Below are 15,887 nucleotides of genomic sequence, written 5' to 3' on the forward strand. Positions count from 1 at the left end.
CAGTCACCCATCCAGTCAGTCAGTCACCCACCCAGTCAGTCACCCACCCACCCAGTCACTCACCCAGTCAGTCACTCACCCACCCAGTCAGTCACTCACCCACCCAGTCAGTCACTCACCCACCCAGTCAGTCACCCAGTCAAGTCACCCAGTCAGTCAGTCACCCAGTCAAGTCACCCACCCAGTCAGTCACTCACCCACTCAGTCAGTCACTCACCCACCCAGTCAGTCACTCACCCACCCAGTCAGTCAGTCAGTCACCCACCCAGTCAGTCACCCACCCAGTCAGTCACCCACCCAGTCGGTCACCCACCCACCCAGTCAGTCAGTCAGTCACCCACCCAGTCAGTGACCCACCCAGTCAGTCAGTCACCCATCCAGTCAGTCACCCAGTCAAGTCACCCAATCAGTCAGTCAGTCACCCAGTCAAGTCACCCACCCAGTCAAGTCACCCACCCAGTCAGTCACTCAACCACCCAGTCAGTCACTCACCCACCCAGTCACTCACCCACCCAGTCAGTCAGTCACCCACCCAGTCAGTCAGTCACCCACCCAGTCAGTCACCCACCCAGTCAGTCACCCACCCAGTCATTCATCCACCCACCCAGTCAGTCACTCACCCACCCACCCAGTTACCCAGTCAAGTCACCCAGTCAGTGAGTCAGTCACCCAGTCAAGTCACCCACCCAGTCAGTCACTCACCCACCCAGTCAGTCACTCACCCACCCAGTCAGTCACCCACCCAGTCAGTCACCCACCCACCCACCCAGTCAGTCAGTCACCCACCCACCCAGTCAGTCACCCACCCAGTCAGTCAGTCACCCATCCAGTCAGTCAGTCAGTCACCCACCCACCCAGTCAGTCACCCACCCAGTCAGTCAGTCACCCACCCAGTCAGTCACCCACCCAGTCAGTCAGTCAGTCACCCACCCACCCAGTCAGTCACCCAGTCAGTCACCCACCCAGTCAGTCACCCACCCAGTCAGTCAGTCACCCACCCAGTCAGTCACCCACCCACCCAGTCAGTCAGTCAGTCAGTCAGTCACTCACCCACCCAGTCAGTCACTCACCCACCCAGTCAGTCACTCACCCACCCAGTCAGTCACCCAGTCAAGTCACCCAGTCAGTCAGTCACCCAGTCAAGTCACCCACCCAGTCAGTCACTCACCCACTCAGTCAGTCACTCACCCACCCAGTCAGTCACTCACCCACCCAGTCAGTCAGTCAGTCACCCACCCAGTCAGTCACCCACCCAGTCATTCAAGAGATGAAAAAAGTGCATTAAAAGAACTTTCAGAATTAAAAGGGATTATTATCAAGCCCGCCGACAAAGGGGGGAACATTGTAATCTTAGAAGAAGACAAATACGTCTTAGAAAATGTGAGGCTACTAAAAGATAAAAAATGTTATGCTGCGTTACAACAGGACCCTACTCTGGCTTTCTCTAAAAGCCTGAGGAAAATTTTACAGAAGGGTCTGGATAACAAAGTAATCTCGCCACAGGAATTTAAGTACATGATGGTTGAGAAGCCTAAAATAGCCACATTTTATAGTATTCCTAAGTTACATAAAAACGCCGTTAACCCCCCTGGAAGACCTATTGTCTCCGGCATAGAATCCCTCAATGAACCTGCCAGTACCTATCTGGATCAAGTTTTGAGACCGTATGTAACCAATCTTCCTTCCCACACAATTGACACCACAGATATTCTAAGGAGAATAGATGGTATACAGGTATCCAAACATACATTCTTGGCATCACTTGATGTGGAATCCCTGTATACCAGTATCCAACATGATGTGGGAATCAGATCTGTGTCACATTTTCTGAAAAACCGAAGCTCTGATTACAATAATCATAATGAATTCATACTTGAGCTTTTGGATTATGTTCTTAAGCACAATTATTTCTTGTTTAAGGGCACCTTCTACCACCAACTCCAGGGTACTGCTATGGGCACCACATGTGCCCCTACGTATGCAAATATCTACCTGGGTTGGTGGGAGGAGATGACGGTCTTCTCTCAGGAGATGCTAACACATACACAGCACGTCGAATTATGGTCACGCTACATTGATGACGTGCTGTGTCTGTGGAATGGGACAGTAGCAGAATTTAATGCCTTTGTGACAGCACTGAACTGTAATAATCACAACCTACGCCTAACGAGTGAAATTAATCAGGACCAGATTACATTCTTGGACCTAGTGATTTTCAAGGACAACGATGGCGTCCTTCAGTCCACAGTCCACACCAAGGCTACTGCTACCAACAACCTGTTGTCTTTCAGTAGTCATCATCCCAGACCGCAGGTTGAGGGCATCCCAGTGGGACAGTTCTTACGAGCTAAAAGAAACTGCTCCACAAGTGGTGATTTTGAGAAACAATGTCAAATTATGAGCAAGAAGTTTATGGATAGAGGCTACAGTAAGAGCTGTATTAATAGAGCTTATAAACGAGCCAAATATTCAGACCGGAACATGCTACTGTATGGTAAAAAGCAAATGGTGAACGAACCAAATACAGTAAGAATAATTGGTACGTACAGTAGACAGTGGAGAGAGATCAAAAGGGTCCTCAATAAACACTGGCACATCCTCTTGGAGGATGAGGTATATAAGTCAGTGCTTAATGATACCCCATCCATCACATACAGGAGACCCAAAAACCTGTCTGACACCCTAGTACATAGCCACTATAAAACACCAAACACAACAACTTGGCTCAGTAACACCACAAAGGGCACTTTCAAGTGCGGGACTTGCAAGGCATGTGGTCACATTAATTCACAAAAAACTTTCAAAAATGCCACTGGTTCAGCCACATATACTATCAAGGACTACTTCAACTGTAAAACAAGTGCAGTGATCTATCTAGCGACATGTAGATGCGGTTTGATGTATGTGGGCAAAACTTCACGCCAACTACGTCGCCGCATCCTTGAACATGTAAGTACCATCAGAAATGAAGTAGATACGCCGTTGGCACGACACATCAATTTGTTACATCATGGTGATACTACATCAGTGGGTTTTCAATGCATTGAACATGTATCACTTGGCCTCCGTGGAGGCGATATTGACAATGCTCTACTGAGAAAAGAGGCTAGATGGATTTTCATTCTGGGCACGCAGGCACCTCATGGTTTGAATGAGGATTTCAATTATAGTGCATTCCTATGAGACCCTCTTCCCCATGCGCCTTCTCTAACCTCCCCATCCTTTAATACATCAATACATCTATGGATGGGACCACCAACACTTACCTCAGAACCACTATGTACACTTATATTAATGTATACATATATCTAAATGCCCAGGCTCTCTTAATAAAATAATAACATTATAATTAATAGAGGGGATATGTATGCATTTAAGTTTAAAACAATCACAATATCAGCATTTAGATCCTAATAATACTGCAACTACAATAGGGTATATTTACATCACCACACACAATAAGGCAACCAGTCATTTTGCGTGCATCTGCTTTATTAAAGGTTTTTTAACCCCCACATGTATTTTTAACTACAGGATACCCTTGTCACAGACCTTATCTGCACAACTGATACCAGGGGCCGCGCTGACAGCATTAGGCAAAGGAGGAGCTTTCCTCTAAGTGTGTTGCCAGCGCTCCATGGCAACAGCAGGGTTTAAAAGGCAGGTCTGTGCAGGGCGCCCTCCCTCCCCGGAAGAAGTTCCCTTGCTGGAACGAAACGCGCGTCGGGATGACGTCATAGCGACGCCGGCTGTACTGTTGCAGAGTCAAACTCATAGGAGTTTGTTCACGTCCTGTAGATTAGCTTTAAACTTTGATGTGGGCCACAGATGTGGATCCCACTAGCTAGAAATTAGGCATATTAGAGTCTCTGCTGGCACTGGCTAGCTCTAAAGTATACATACACAGCAGGGTTGTGACTACATCTTCCCCCCCCTCTGGAAGGAGCTGACAAAGTGTGAGTCCTGGCTATCAGTCTGGAGTACTCTCATGAGGCTAATAACGGGGTATACTTACCTGCACCCTCCTCCTAGTAGCGCTCCCATTGATTTGTCATCAGGGGGGTCTTTTCCCTATCTGGGTCTGCATTTGGCTCCCTGTGTATGCAGCAGTGTTATGCACCTCATTGCAGCCTTGTTACACAGGGTTGCACCACCAATGCATTACTAATGCTCCCAGTGTCTGTGTATTATAACACCTGTGTAGAGTGCACATCAGTTGTTTCCCCCACAGGGTCATATACTGTGTGCATCCACTATATTCATACACTAATGTTGTGAGAATCTACAGTCTCTTGCATCTACTGTGCATCACACGAGTTATGACACTATCTGGTCATTTAGAGTGAATGCACATTAGAACTGCACAGTACACTTTTTTAGGTTTTAAATATATTTGTTATGTTTGCATTTTTCAATAAATAAAAGTTTATTATTTTTATTAGTAGGGCTGAGTGCATCACATAGGGTTCTTTCTCTCTTCTCCTATACGCTAAGTTTCACCCTGATAGCACCTCCCTAGAAAGTCTATTTTGAGCTGAGCAGGATTCTTCCCTCCCTACCCCTCACCCCCCCCCCGTCCCCCACTGACTGCATCAATTTGAACCTAGGTTCTTTCAATTTATCCTAAGCCCGCTCACCACGTATGATATGGCAGGTTTTCTCACAAACAGAATCACCTCCAAAGAAAGACAATTGGAGGCTGATCAACTGTTTTCTCTGAATCAAGCAGATAACATACCGAGTGTTACAGATGACATTAAAACATACTTTCAAAATTTAGAAAAGAAATTTAAGAAAGAAACAAGATTTTTCTGGGAAACCACAAGTTTAAAAAACTATATAACCAAAGGGTTTATACCACGTGGTCTCAGAATAAATACGTTCCCTGCTTTTGCAGTTCAAGATGAAACATTCATCAAAAAATGGGAACGTATACTTTTCACTTGTTCGACTGAATTAATGACACTGTTAATACAGTATGAATCCACTAAACTTGAAGAAGCCACAGTGGAATTAGATCTAGAGCTTGCACAGACAGGCAAGTGGTCTGAGGAACCTGAGTACGTGGAATTAGAATCAAAACTTAAGAAAAATATAGAAAAATTCACAAAAGAAATAAAGGCACGCAAACATACAAAATTTCTGCGAGACGCAAATGACTTCAAAACTGGTAACATCTACAAACCACATAAAAACCAAAATAAGGAATACCACGACTCGTCCACGGAATGGGAAAACTCCGATGTGGAGGAGAGCAATACAAATCCCAACAATACAAACATCACCAATCCCCAGGTTCCTTTTTTAGAATCACAACGGGGGAGAGGTGGACGAGGTGGGGGTCCAAGAGGCAGTGGCGAACAACAAGACGAGGCAAGAGAAAAACTAAGGAACAGAGACATATGGGGATACAGGGGGAGAGGGAGGAACTGGCGGAGACGGCATCGTCAGTAATAACAAACAAACAGAATGAATTACAAGTCATTAATCTGACTAACATCACCCTTACCCCAATACAAGAACAAGTCCTTAGAAAAGGCCTATCATTTACCCCTGCATGTAACTTTGATGTATTCACTTGGGTGAAAGATATTAATCTTTTTGGACGTAAGTTGGCCCTTAAAAAATTCCATAAAAGACGGGAAAATATGACTCTAACCCAGGAGTTTATGGAGCTAACTGACGACCAAGACCGTGAATACCTCAAAATGCTGTCATCCTTAGAGGAGGAGACGAATAGACCTCCTGGTCTCGGCCCCTTTACCACACTCAGACCCAAAAGCAAGTTCTCGCCGTCCCTAAGTGCTGATACCAACATCAATATGTTTCTCAAACTAGTCACCAAAGATTTTCAAAAAATGTCCACAGGAGGGGGTCAAGAAAACCTCACAAGAGATGAAAAAAGTGCATTAAAAGAACTTTCAGAATTAAAAGGGATTATTATCAAGCCCGCCGACAAAGGGGGGAACATTGTAATCTTAGAAGAAGACAAATACGTCTTAGAAAATGTGAGGCTACTAAAAGATAAAAAATGTTATGCTGCGTTACAACAGGACCCTACTCTGGCTTTCTCTAAAAGCCTGAGGAAAATTTTACAGAAGGGTCTGGATAACAAAGTAATCTCGCCACAGGAATTTAAGTACATGATGGTTGAGAAGCCTAAAATAGCCACATTTTATAGTATTCCTAAGTTACATAAAAATGCCGTTAACCCCCCTGGAAGACCTATTGTCTCCGGCATAGAATCCCTCAATGAACCTGCCAGTACCTATCTGGATCAAGTTTTGAGACCGTATGTAACCAATCTTCCTTCCCACACAATTGACACCACAGATATTCTAAGGAGAATAGATGGTATACAGGTATCCAAACATACATTCTTGGCATCACTTGATGTGGAATCCCTGTATACCAGTATCCAACATGATGTGGGAATCAGATCTGTGTCACATTTTCTGAAAAACCGAAGCTCTGATTACAATAATCATAATGAATTCATACTTGAGCTTTTGGATTATGTTCTTAAGCACAATTATTTCTTGTTTAAGGGCACCTTCTACCACCAACTCCAGGGTACTGCTATGGGCACCACATGTGCCCCTACGTATGCAAATATCTACCTGGGTTGGTGGGAGGAGATGACGGTCTTCTCTCAGGAGATGCTAACACATACACAGCACGTCGAATTATGGTCACGCTACATTGATGACGTGCTGTGTCTGTGGAATGGGACAGTAGCAGAATTTAATGCCTTTGTGACAGCACTGAACTGTAATAATCACAACCTACGCCTAACGAGTGAAATTAATCAGGACCAGATTACATTCTTGGACCTAGTGATTTTCAAGGACAACGATGGCGTCCTTCAGTCCACAGTCCACACCAAGGCTACTGCTACCAACAACCTGTTGTCTTTCAGTAGTCATCATCCCAGACCGCAGGTTGAGGGCATCCCAGTGGGACAGTTCTTACGAGCTAAAAGAAACTGCTCCACAAGTGGTGATTTTGAGAAACAATGTCAAATTATGAGCAAGAAGTTTATGGATAGAGGCTACAGTAAGAGCTGTATTAATAGAGCTTATAAACGAGCCAAATATTCAGACCGGAACATGCTACTGTATGGTAAAAAGCAAATGGTGAACGAACCAAATACAGTAAGAATAATTGGTACGTACAGTAGACAGTGGAGAGAGATCAAAAGGGTCCTCAATAAACACTGGCACATCCTCTTGGAGGATGAGGTATATAAGTCAGTGCTTAATGATACCCCATCCATCATATACAGGAGACCCAAAAACCTGTCTGACACCCTAGTACATAGCCACTATAAAACACCAAACACAACAACTTGGCTCAGTAACACCACAAAGGGCACTTTCAAGTGCGGGACTTGCAAGGCATGTGGTCACATTAATTCACAAAAACTTTCAAAAATGCCACTGGTTCAGCCACATATACTATCAAGGACTACTTCAACTGTAAAACAAGTGCAGTGATCTATCTAGCGACATGTAGATGCGGTTTGATGTATGTGGGCAAAACTTCACGCCAACTACGTCGCCGCATCCTTGAACATGTAAGTACCATCAGAAATGAAGTAGATACGCCGTTGGCACGACACATCAATTTGTTACATCATGGTGATACTACATCAGTGGGTTTTCAATGCATTGAACATGTATCACTTGGCCTCCGTGGAGGCGATATTGACAATGCTTTACTGAGAAAAGAGGCTAGATGGATTTTCATTCTGGGCACGCAGGCACCTCATGGTTTGAATGAGGATTTCAATTATAGTGCATTCCTATGAGACCCTCTTCCCCATGCGCCTTCTCTAACCTCCCCATCCTTTAATACATCAATACATCTATGGATGGGACCACCAACACTTACCTCAGAACCACTATGTACACTTATATTAATGTATACATATATCTAAATGCCCAGGCTCTCTTAATAAAATAATAACATTATAATTAATAGAGGGGATATGTATGCATTTAAGTTTAAAACAATCACAATATCAGCATTTAGATCCTAATAATACTGCAACTACAATAGGGTATATTTACATCACCACACACAATAAGGCAACCAGTCATTTTGCGTGCATCTGCTTTATTAAAGGTTTTTTAACCCCCACATGTATTTTTAACTACAGGATACCCTTGTCACAGACCTTATCTGCACAACTGATACCAGGGGCCGCGCTGACAGCATAAGGCAAAGGAGGAGCTTTCCTCTAAGTGTGTTGCCAGCGCTCCATGGCAACAGCAGGGTTTAAAAGGCAGGTCTGTGCAGGGCGCCCTCCCTCCCCGGAAGAAGTTCCCTTGCTGGAACGAAACGCGCGTCGGGATGACGTCATAGCGACGCCGGCTGTACTGTTGCAGAGTCAAACTCATAGGAGTTTGTTCACGTCCTGTAGATTAGCTTTAAACTTTGATGTGGGCCACAGATGTGGATCCCACTAGCTAGAAATTAGGCATATTAGAGTCTCTGCTGGCACTGGCTAGCTCTAAAGTATACATACACAGCAGGGTTGTGACTACATCTTTCCCCCCCCTCTGGAAGGAGCTGACAAAGTGTGAGTCCTGGCTATCAGTCTGGAGTACTCTCATGAGGCTAATAACGGGGTATACTTACCTGCACCCTCCTCCTAGTAGCGCTCCCATTGATTTGTCATCAGGGGGGTCTTTTCCCTATCTGGGTCTGCATTTGGCTCCCTGTGTATGCAGCAGTGTTATGCACCTCATTGCAGCCTTGTTACACAGGGTTGCACCACCAATGCATTACTAATGCTCCCAGTGCCTGTGTATTATAACACCTGTGTAGAGTGCACATCAGTTGTTTCCCCCACAGGGTCATATACTGTGTGCATCCACTATATTCATACACTAATGTTGTGAGAATCTACAGTCTCTTGCATCTACTGTGCATCACACGAGTTATGACACTATCTGGTCATTTAGAGTGAATGCACATTAGAACTGCACAGTACACTTTTTTAGGTTTTAAATATATTTGTTATGTTTGCATTTTTCAATAAATAAAAGTTTATTATTTTTATTAGTAGGGCTGAGTGCATCACATAGGGTTCTTTCTCTCTTCTCCTATACGCTAAGTTTCACCCTGATAGCACCTCCCTAGAAAGTCTATTTTGAGCTGAGCAGGATTCTTCCCTCCCTACCCCTCACCCCCCCCTTCCCCCACTGACTGCAGTCAGTCAGTCACCCACCCAGTCAGTTAAGTCACCCAGTCAGTCACCCAGTCAAGTCACCCACTCACCCAGTCAGTCATCCAGTCAAACAAGTAGTCAGCGGTCTACACATAATAATGTATTGAGGTTTTGAAATAATTTCTAACTTGCTTTGTCCTTATGCCGACGCCTCTACGCTGAAGCATATTTCTGTACCGACCCTAGCCTGTGACCTCGACTACGTTACTATGCCACCAGCTTTGACCCCAGCTTGTGACCTCGACTCCGCTCCTGTGCCGCCTGCCTTGACCCCAGCCTATGACCTCGACCATCACTCCTGTGACGCCTGCCTTGACCCTAGCTAGCCTATGGATTACTCTGCATTTTCTAACTCCGACCCGGATACGCACAACTACGGAATACGCAATCCGGACAGGGCTCCGTGGTCTATGGTCGGTGTTTCACTATCCCCACCTCATTCCCACAGTCCGGTCCTGGTTTGTGGTGAGCATGAAAGTTACAGCACATAAAGGATTAGAGATTCTATGCAAGATCAATTAATTCATCATGGTTTTTGATGCAAAACTTTTGTAATATTTATTCCAGGTGTAGGCACAGAAAAAAGAAATGCAATTCCACAACACTTTATTGGGTGGAAGCCCTTCTGATGCAGACCTCATGAAGGGCAAATAGAAGGCCCAAAACATTGTGTTCTCTCTCCCTCAATCTCTCTCATAGATGTCTATAAATGTTTTGCATTAGAAAATGTGTCTTTGTTGAAGAATTCCTTATAGTTCCAGGAGTGTTTAAACAGGATCAGAAAGCATGTGCCGCTGGATAAAAAAAGAGAAATAGGGGATTTGGCTCAATCTGGGTATTTCTGGAAGTTCAATTAATATGTGAAATGGTAAGACGGTGCGGATAAGATCTACCAGCAGACATGATGCTCCGATTTTGGTTTCTCCTCATAGACTTCCACTTCACACAGGGTGAGAATCTTTGAGAGTCCAGTAATAACCACACTGACATAACGACCTAGCATCCCGTTGCAGCAAAGAGTGATGATTGAGTCAGCGCTAGTGACTGTGCCACATCTGCAGGGAAAAAGAACCGAGGAATTATACACACAAATATATATAAGGTACAAACCATACGCCTTGTTCCATTGGACAAAATGCACACAAATGCATACACAGACTATACCATGATTAGTCTTTATAGGAGGTCTCCACTGAACTCAGATAAATCATGTGTAGTTTATATAGCAGCAAACTCTATCTAATTATAGGGGGAAAATGTCATATATATTATTTTCTATTTTCTCCAAATACGGGCCTTAGTCACAATGATGAACAATGCAAAACAATGACGGTGTGACGATAGCCTGTCACAGGTATTAAGGTTACACAAATCACTGGGTTGAACTGAACGAGGCTTAGATATAATAAAGTGTAACAGGGGACTTATCCCTGTTCACAAAGGTGCCTTTAATCCAGCAGTGTGGTGGTTAACTGCTGGTAGCAAATTAACTAGCACCACCTGCCTGATTACAGGTAGTAGAAAAAGCCTGCCTTTGAGATAGGAAGTAACTCCTCCCTAGCTCTGACTGACTCTTTAGCTCACTTTTGAGCTGACCTTTGGAGGCATCACATGTCTTGAGCTCTGTCAGAAAACACAGCAGAGCTGATTTCAAGACCCAGGGAAAACTACTATACCTGAAGCTGAACCAGGAAGTGAGAAGATTTTCCCTCCAATAAACAGATAACATTTTTATTCATAAGAGACTGCTTATATTTGCTTATTTTCATGCTATATGTTTATTAGGCTGCGAGAACTGCTTGACTAAGGGAGATGTGAACTAATTGCATAGGATTTCACTAGAAATACTCCCAAGTGAATGGAAGCTTTGTTCCCCCCCCCCCTGTGTGTGGATAATTTCCTGAGGAAGAGGAACAGGCACAATAAAGCCTATTATAATTTCACATTATAAAGCCTCCTAATTGTGTACCTCTGTGAACGTCCGTCCACATATGGTGTCCGAGGTGGGACAAGAGGTGTCTTTGTAGTTAAAAAGGACCAGAGAGTTTTATGTGAAATTTTTGTTATGCTTTTTTGCCTACAAACAAGTCTGAGAAACTTAGAAAAAAAAAAAAAAACCTCATGCAGCAGAGATCAGAATTAAAGGGACACACCACTGCACTGAAACTTACACTGCATTGAAACTTACAAAAACACAGATGGACTCTTTACCCCAATCCCAAGAGGAGGGAGACTGCTGAAGCAGCTAAAACTATATTTGCCTATCACAAAGCGTAATATGGTCATTGAAATAGGGGTCTTTGCCTTTCAGCCATAGTCAGGGTTCAAGAAGTGAGTCAGCCCTTGGAAAGGGATAGGTGTTTGTTGTTTTCAAAAGTTTCGCTGAAGCAGTGAATACAGATGAAGCAGTGAATACAGTGAATGACCCACGAGTGGTACTGATTTTGCAAATAAAGGTTGCCACACCGCATAGGGCTACCAGCTGTGAATTGAGTATATGCAGAAAAGTGTGAAAATTGATACAAGACTGTGCTGAAGCAAGGGAATTTTTAGCAAACAAATGCTGAGTGTAAAATTGCCCTATAAAGGAAAAGGTTTTTCAAAGCCAATTGCTGAGTGTTGAGTCCACTGCAAAGAATGTTTTTTTTTCTGCAAGTAAAAAAGTACGCCTATTATTTTGGGAGCAAAACAGACACCCAAAGTGTGAAGTGTGAATGCCATAATACCCAAAGATGAGACTGAAAATTACTGAACTCAGGCAGAAAACCAAATTCTGTTGCTGAAGCGGAGGGATTGCACCCAGCAAATAAATGGTGTATAGCAAATAGACTTTTTTACCTAGCAACTGCACAATCTTGTATACCTGATAAAAGAAAATGCATGCACAGTACTGCTGATATTGAAGAAAAAAAAAATTACCCAAGAAAGAAAAGTCTACAGAGATGCCTGTGAGAGCTACGACCTCTACAAGCAAAATATGCCCATCTGTAGGACTACCACAATTGGGGGTTCTAGCAAATACAGTGGCAACAGCTGCAATAGTGCCTCCTGAGGTCAGGAAGAAAATTACACCTGATAGCCTAAAAATGGAGGACAAGATGCAGCGTTCCTGTAATGAACCCTACCCCACGGAAGAGTGGCCCTTCCAGTCCAATAAAGAGGAAGACATCTCTTACGGGGAACCCGAACCGAGTCACACCCACAAAACACCCCAAGAATGGTGGAGGTGCCTGAACTCGGCACGAACAGAAAAGACCGCTCCCTTTGATGACGAATATGATCAGCAGGAGACAGAGCGGGAGCAGTGGATCACCGAATATTTCTGTCAGCTAAAGCAGCTGCAAGAAAAGCCTGGCGTATATAATGAAGATGGAGACCCCAGTATCCCTGAAGGGACGGTGTCATCCAAATCAAAAAGAAAGAAAAAGAAAAGCGGTTCTTCACTTACCGTGGAAGTAACAGACACGTCCGCAGATCCTGTGGAGAAAAAGGGGGACCGAGATGCCCTGCAGGCTAGAGAAAATGGAGAATTCGTCCCGCGTATAACCGAATATCCAGAGGGCCCAAGGCAGAAGTCGTGTACCCCAAAGAAGTGTCTGTCCGGTGCCAACAGTGAGGAACCCTCAACCAGTCATCCCAGGGAAGCGGAGCCAGAACCAGTGAGTGACGATCCCATGACCAGCCCTGAAGACGCCCTGAAAATTGCCAGGCGTGACTGTGATTTTCTCCGTGAACAATTGAATCAAAAGAAAGATGGTTACGCGGAGCTACTGAAAAATAACGTGAAGCTACAGGAATATGTGATTGCAATGTACTCTACAGCCAGGACAGAATTGGACGATCTCAAGACTGAGCTAGATACTGCAAATGCTGCTATTTCCGCCATGGATGAAAAGCAGAGCCAATCTGATAAAATAGTGGCTACGCTAAAGCGTAAGTATGAGGAGGCACTGAAGCAGATGACAGTCTTCCAGCAAGAGGTTCACACTCTTCGCATAGAGCTGAATGCCTCACAACAGGAGGTCAACAGTGTCCAGATAGAGGTGGACGTAGCTCAGAAAGAGGTTCAGACACTCCACAGAGCACTGGATGCCTCACATCATGAGACCAACAGCTGCCGCACAGACCTGGAAGTTTCCAGAAAGGAACTACACAGTCTCACTGAGGAGCTGGACATTTCAAGGAAAACTATCCTACATCTTAACTTAGATCTCAAAGTCTCTCAGAAGGAGCTTCAGAACTTAAACCTGGAGATGGAAGTTTCACGCCAGGAGACAGCCTGCCTCCAAGCAGATGTGCAAAAATGGAAGGTGGACTGCAAGGAAGCCCTGAATAGTACAGAAACTGAAAAAAGAGAAAATTTAAGATTAAAAAAAGAAAATTCTGAGTTGACAGAATAAGTCAAGGGAAAGAATGAAGAGCTGCAGGCTCTTAAAGAAATAAATAAACTTTTGAAAGAGGAAATGTTTGAAGCAGAGCACCGACTGCAGAACCAACTGCAAGGTCTGCGTACACACCTCCAGTATGCTGAGGAGAAGCAGCAAACGTTGCAGGAAGAAAAGCTGCAGGCTGCAAAAGAGGTACAAGCGCTTCAGGAACGTCTGAATACCCAGTACGTCCCCACAGACCAGTATGAGGAGCTAAAGGCCACGCTGCATGTCTTCAGAGCATCATTGGAGGCGGTGCTTTGATACCAGGTGACTCTGTATGAGAGGGAGCGTGAGAAGGCTCAGAAACTGGAGCAAGAGCTGGAGAGACAGAGAGACTGTTCCATTCCCTTGAGTCAGTACACCAAGGAGGAAACAGACGCAGCGGCAACCTTGACAACAAAAATTACGGAGCTCCAGAATATGAAGGAGACTCTATTACAGCCACCTAAGAAAGCACTAGCCAAACCTACAGCTGCCCAACAGGCAACAAACAGAGGTAGGAGTGCGGAATCAAAGCCAGAAGAATCCTTAGCTGAGGAAGCTGAAAAAATAGGACGTTCTCTGGAAAAGGAGGTGGAGGTGCAACTCAGTCCCAAAGAAGGTGAACTGGCGACTCCGTAGTGTGGAGAAGAGCAGAAAACTCTAAGGGCTAGTCCTAACTGCTCTACAACTGTTGCCATACACGTTGTCTATAAAAAGAGGAGTGCCCGACGCAACAGAAATCTCATGACCACGCACACGATAAAAAGACTTTACGTGGAAAAAGTCCTCCTCGAGCGACTGAGGAGTGCTGATCTCAAGCACCTTCGGAGGAGACAAAAATAAACTGGAGAAAGGGCTCCAATCCCAGCGGGACAGAGGGTTCTCTTCCTTCATCCACTCTCATTCAAGTCACAGAAAGATCTCGAATAAGAGTGGAAGGATGGGCTTTGGCCGTGGTAAGCCCGAGCTTCCCACAAACAGGGGAGGTATGTAACAGGGGACTTATCCCTGTTCACAAAGGTGCCTTTAATCCAGCAGTGTGGTGGTTAACTGCTGGTAGCAAATTATCTAGCACCACCTGCCTGATTACAGGTAGTAGAAAAAGCCTGCCTTTGAGACAGGAAGTAACTCCTCCCTAGCTCTGACTGACTCTTTAGCTCACTTTTGAGCTGACCTTTGGAGGCATCACATGTCTTGAGCTCTGTCAGAAAACACAGCAGAGCTGATTTCAAGACCCAGGGAAAACTACTACACCTGAAGCTGAACCAGGAAGTGAGAAGATTTTCCCTCCAAGAAACAGATAACACGTTTATTCATAAGAGACTGCTTATATCTGCTTATTTTCATGCTATATGTTTTGGGGCTGTGAGAACTGCTTGACTAAGGGAGATGTGAACTAATTTCCTGATGAAGAGGAACAGGCACAATAAAACCTATTATAATTTCACATTATAAAGCCTCCTAATTGTGTACCTCTGTGAACATCCGTCCACATAAAGTATATTTATTCCTTTGGATAGGTGAACACACGAATAATACAGTAACAGACAAGAAGTACACTTACTTTGGGGATGGGGAATGAGAAGTATGAAGCATAGCAATTCTCCCGCAATCAGGTCACAATTCAGATGATATCCGAAGACAAAGGATAAAGGGTGGACAACAGTTTATAAACCTTTTGTGCCCTATCCTTAACATTGAGTAGAGTGGATTGGTTTTCAATTAACTCTAGCCACTCATTAACGTGGGAACACATTTTGACACATGCCCCCCTGCTAGTTGGTACATGCGCAGTAGAGCTCTGGGGTCTCATTTCTGTAACCCCTCCTCTGCATCAGGAATGCCAGCTAGTCTAGCAGATTGGATTCCTGGCAGGATATGCTTTGTTGTGAGATGTGAAATGGAACACTTGAAGACTGCTCTGGTTTTAGTAATCTCCACCCTCATGCAAACAGTGGAGGTAACAAAATCCTTTGAACCATACTTAAGTCCTAGACATTGGGTCGCCTTTCTGGCCATATGCTACCCTGGTATGCAAAGGAATTTCCTCTGGGTTTTACCCATACCTTGGAACACAGTATGAAAGATAAAACATAAACATATTAAAATATCTGGTTCCGTTGGGTCCAGCAGGTCCAAACTTCCCAGTTCTCAATGCCAGAACTGGGACACCCTATGGTCCAATTTGTGACTTGCTACGACCTTTTGAACCAGAGATACAAAAATACACTTAAAACCTC

The 15,887-nt window shown here is 44.4% G+C and overlaps 2 protein-coding genes across 2 annotated transcripts in view; one reads left to right on the forward strand and one right to left on the reverse strand.

Moving 5' to 3' along the window:
- Positions 1 to 15,887, forward strand: part of LOC142488078 (uncharacterized) — a 908,622-nt gene that overhangs the window by 599,281 nt on the left and 293,454 nt on the right. The window lies entirely within an intron of this gene.
- Positions 9,806 to 15,887, reverse strand: part of LOC142475409 (uncharacterized) — a 62,566-nt gene continuing 56,484 nt past the window's right edge. Inside the window, exon 7 of the mRNA XM_075581320.1 lies at positions 9,806 to 10,290. Coding sequence (XP_075437435.1) covers positions 10,125 to 10,290 — 166 coding nt within the window. The 3' untranslated portion in view covers positions 9,806 to 10,124. The remainder of the gene's footprint in view (positions 10,291 to 15,887) is intronic.

This window comes from Ascaphus truei, chromosome 2, assembly GCF_040206685.1.
Source record: "Ascaphus truei isolate aAscTru1 chromosome 2, aAscTru1.hap1, whole genome shotgun sequence".
Taxonomy (NCBI): Eukaryota; Metazoa; Chordata; class Amphibia; order Anura; family Ascaphidae; genus Ascaphus; species Ascaphus truei.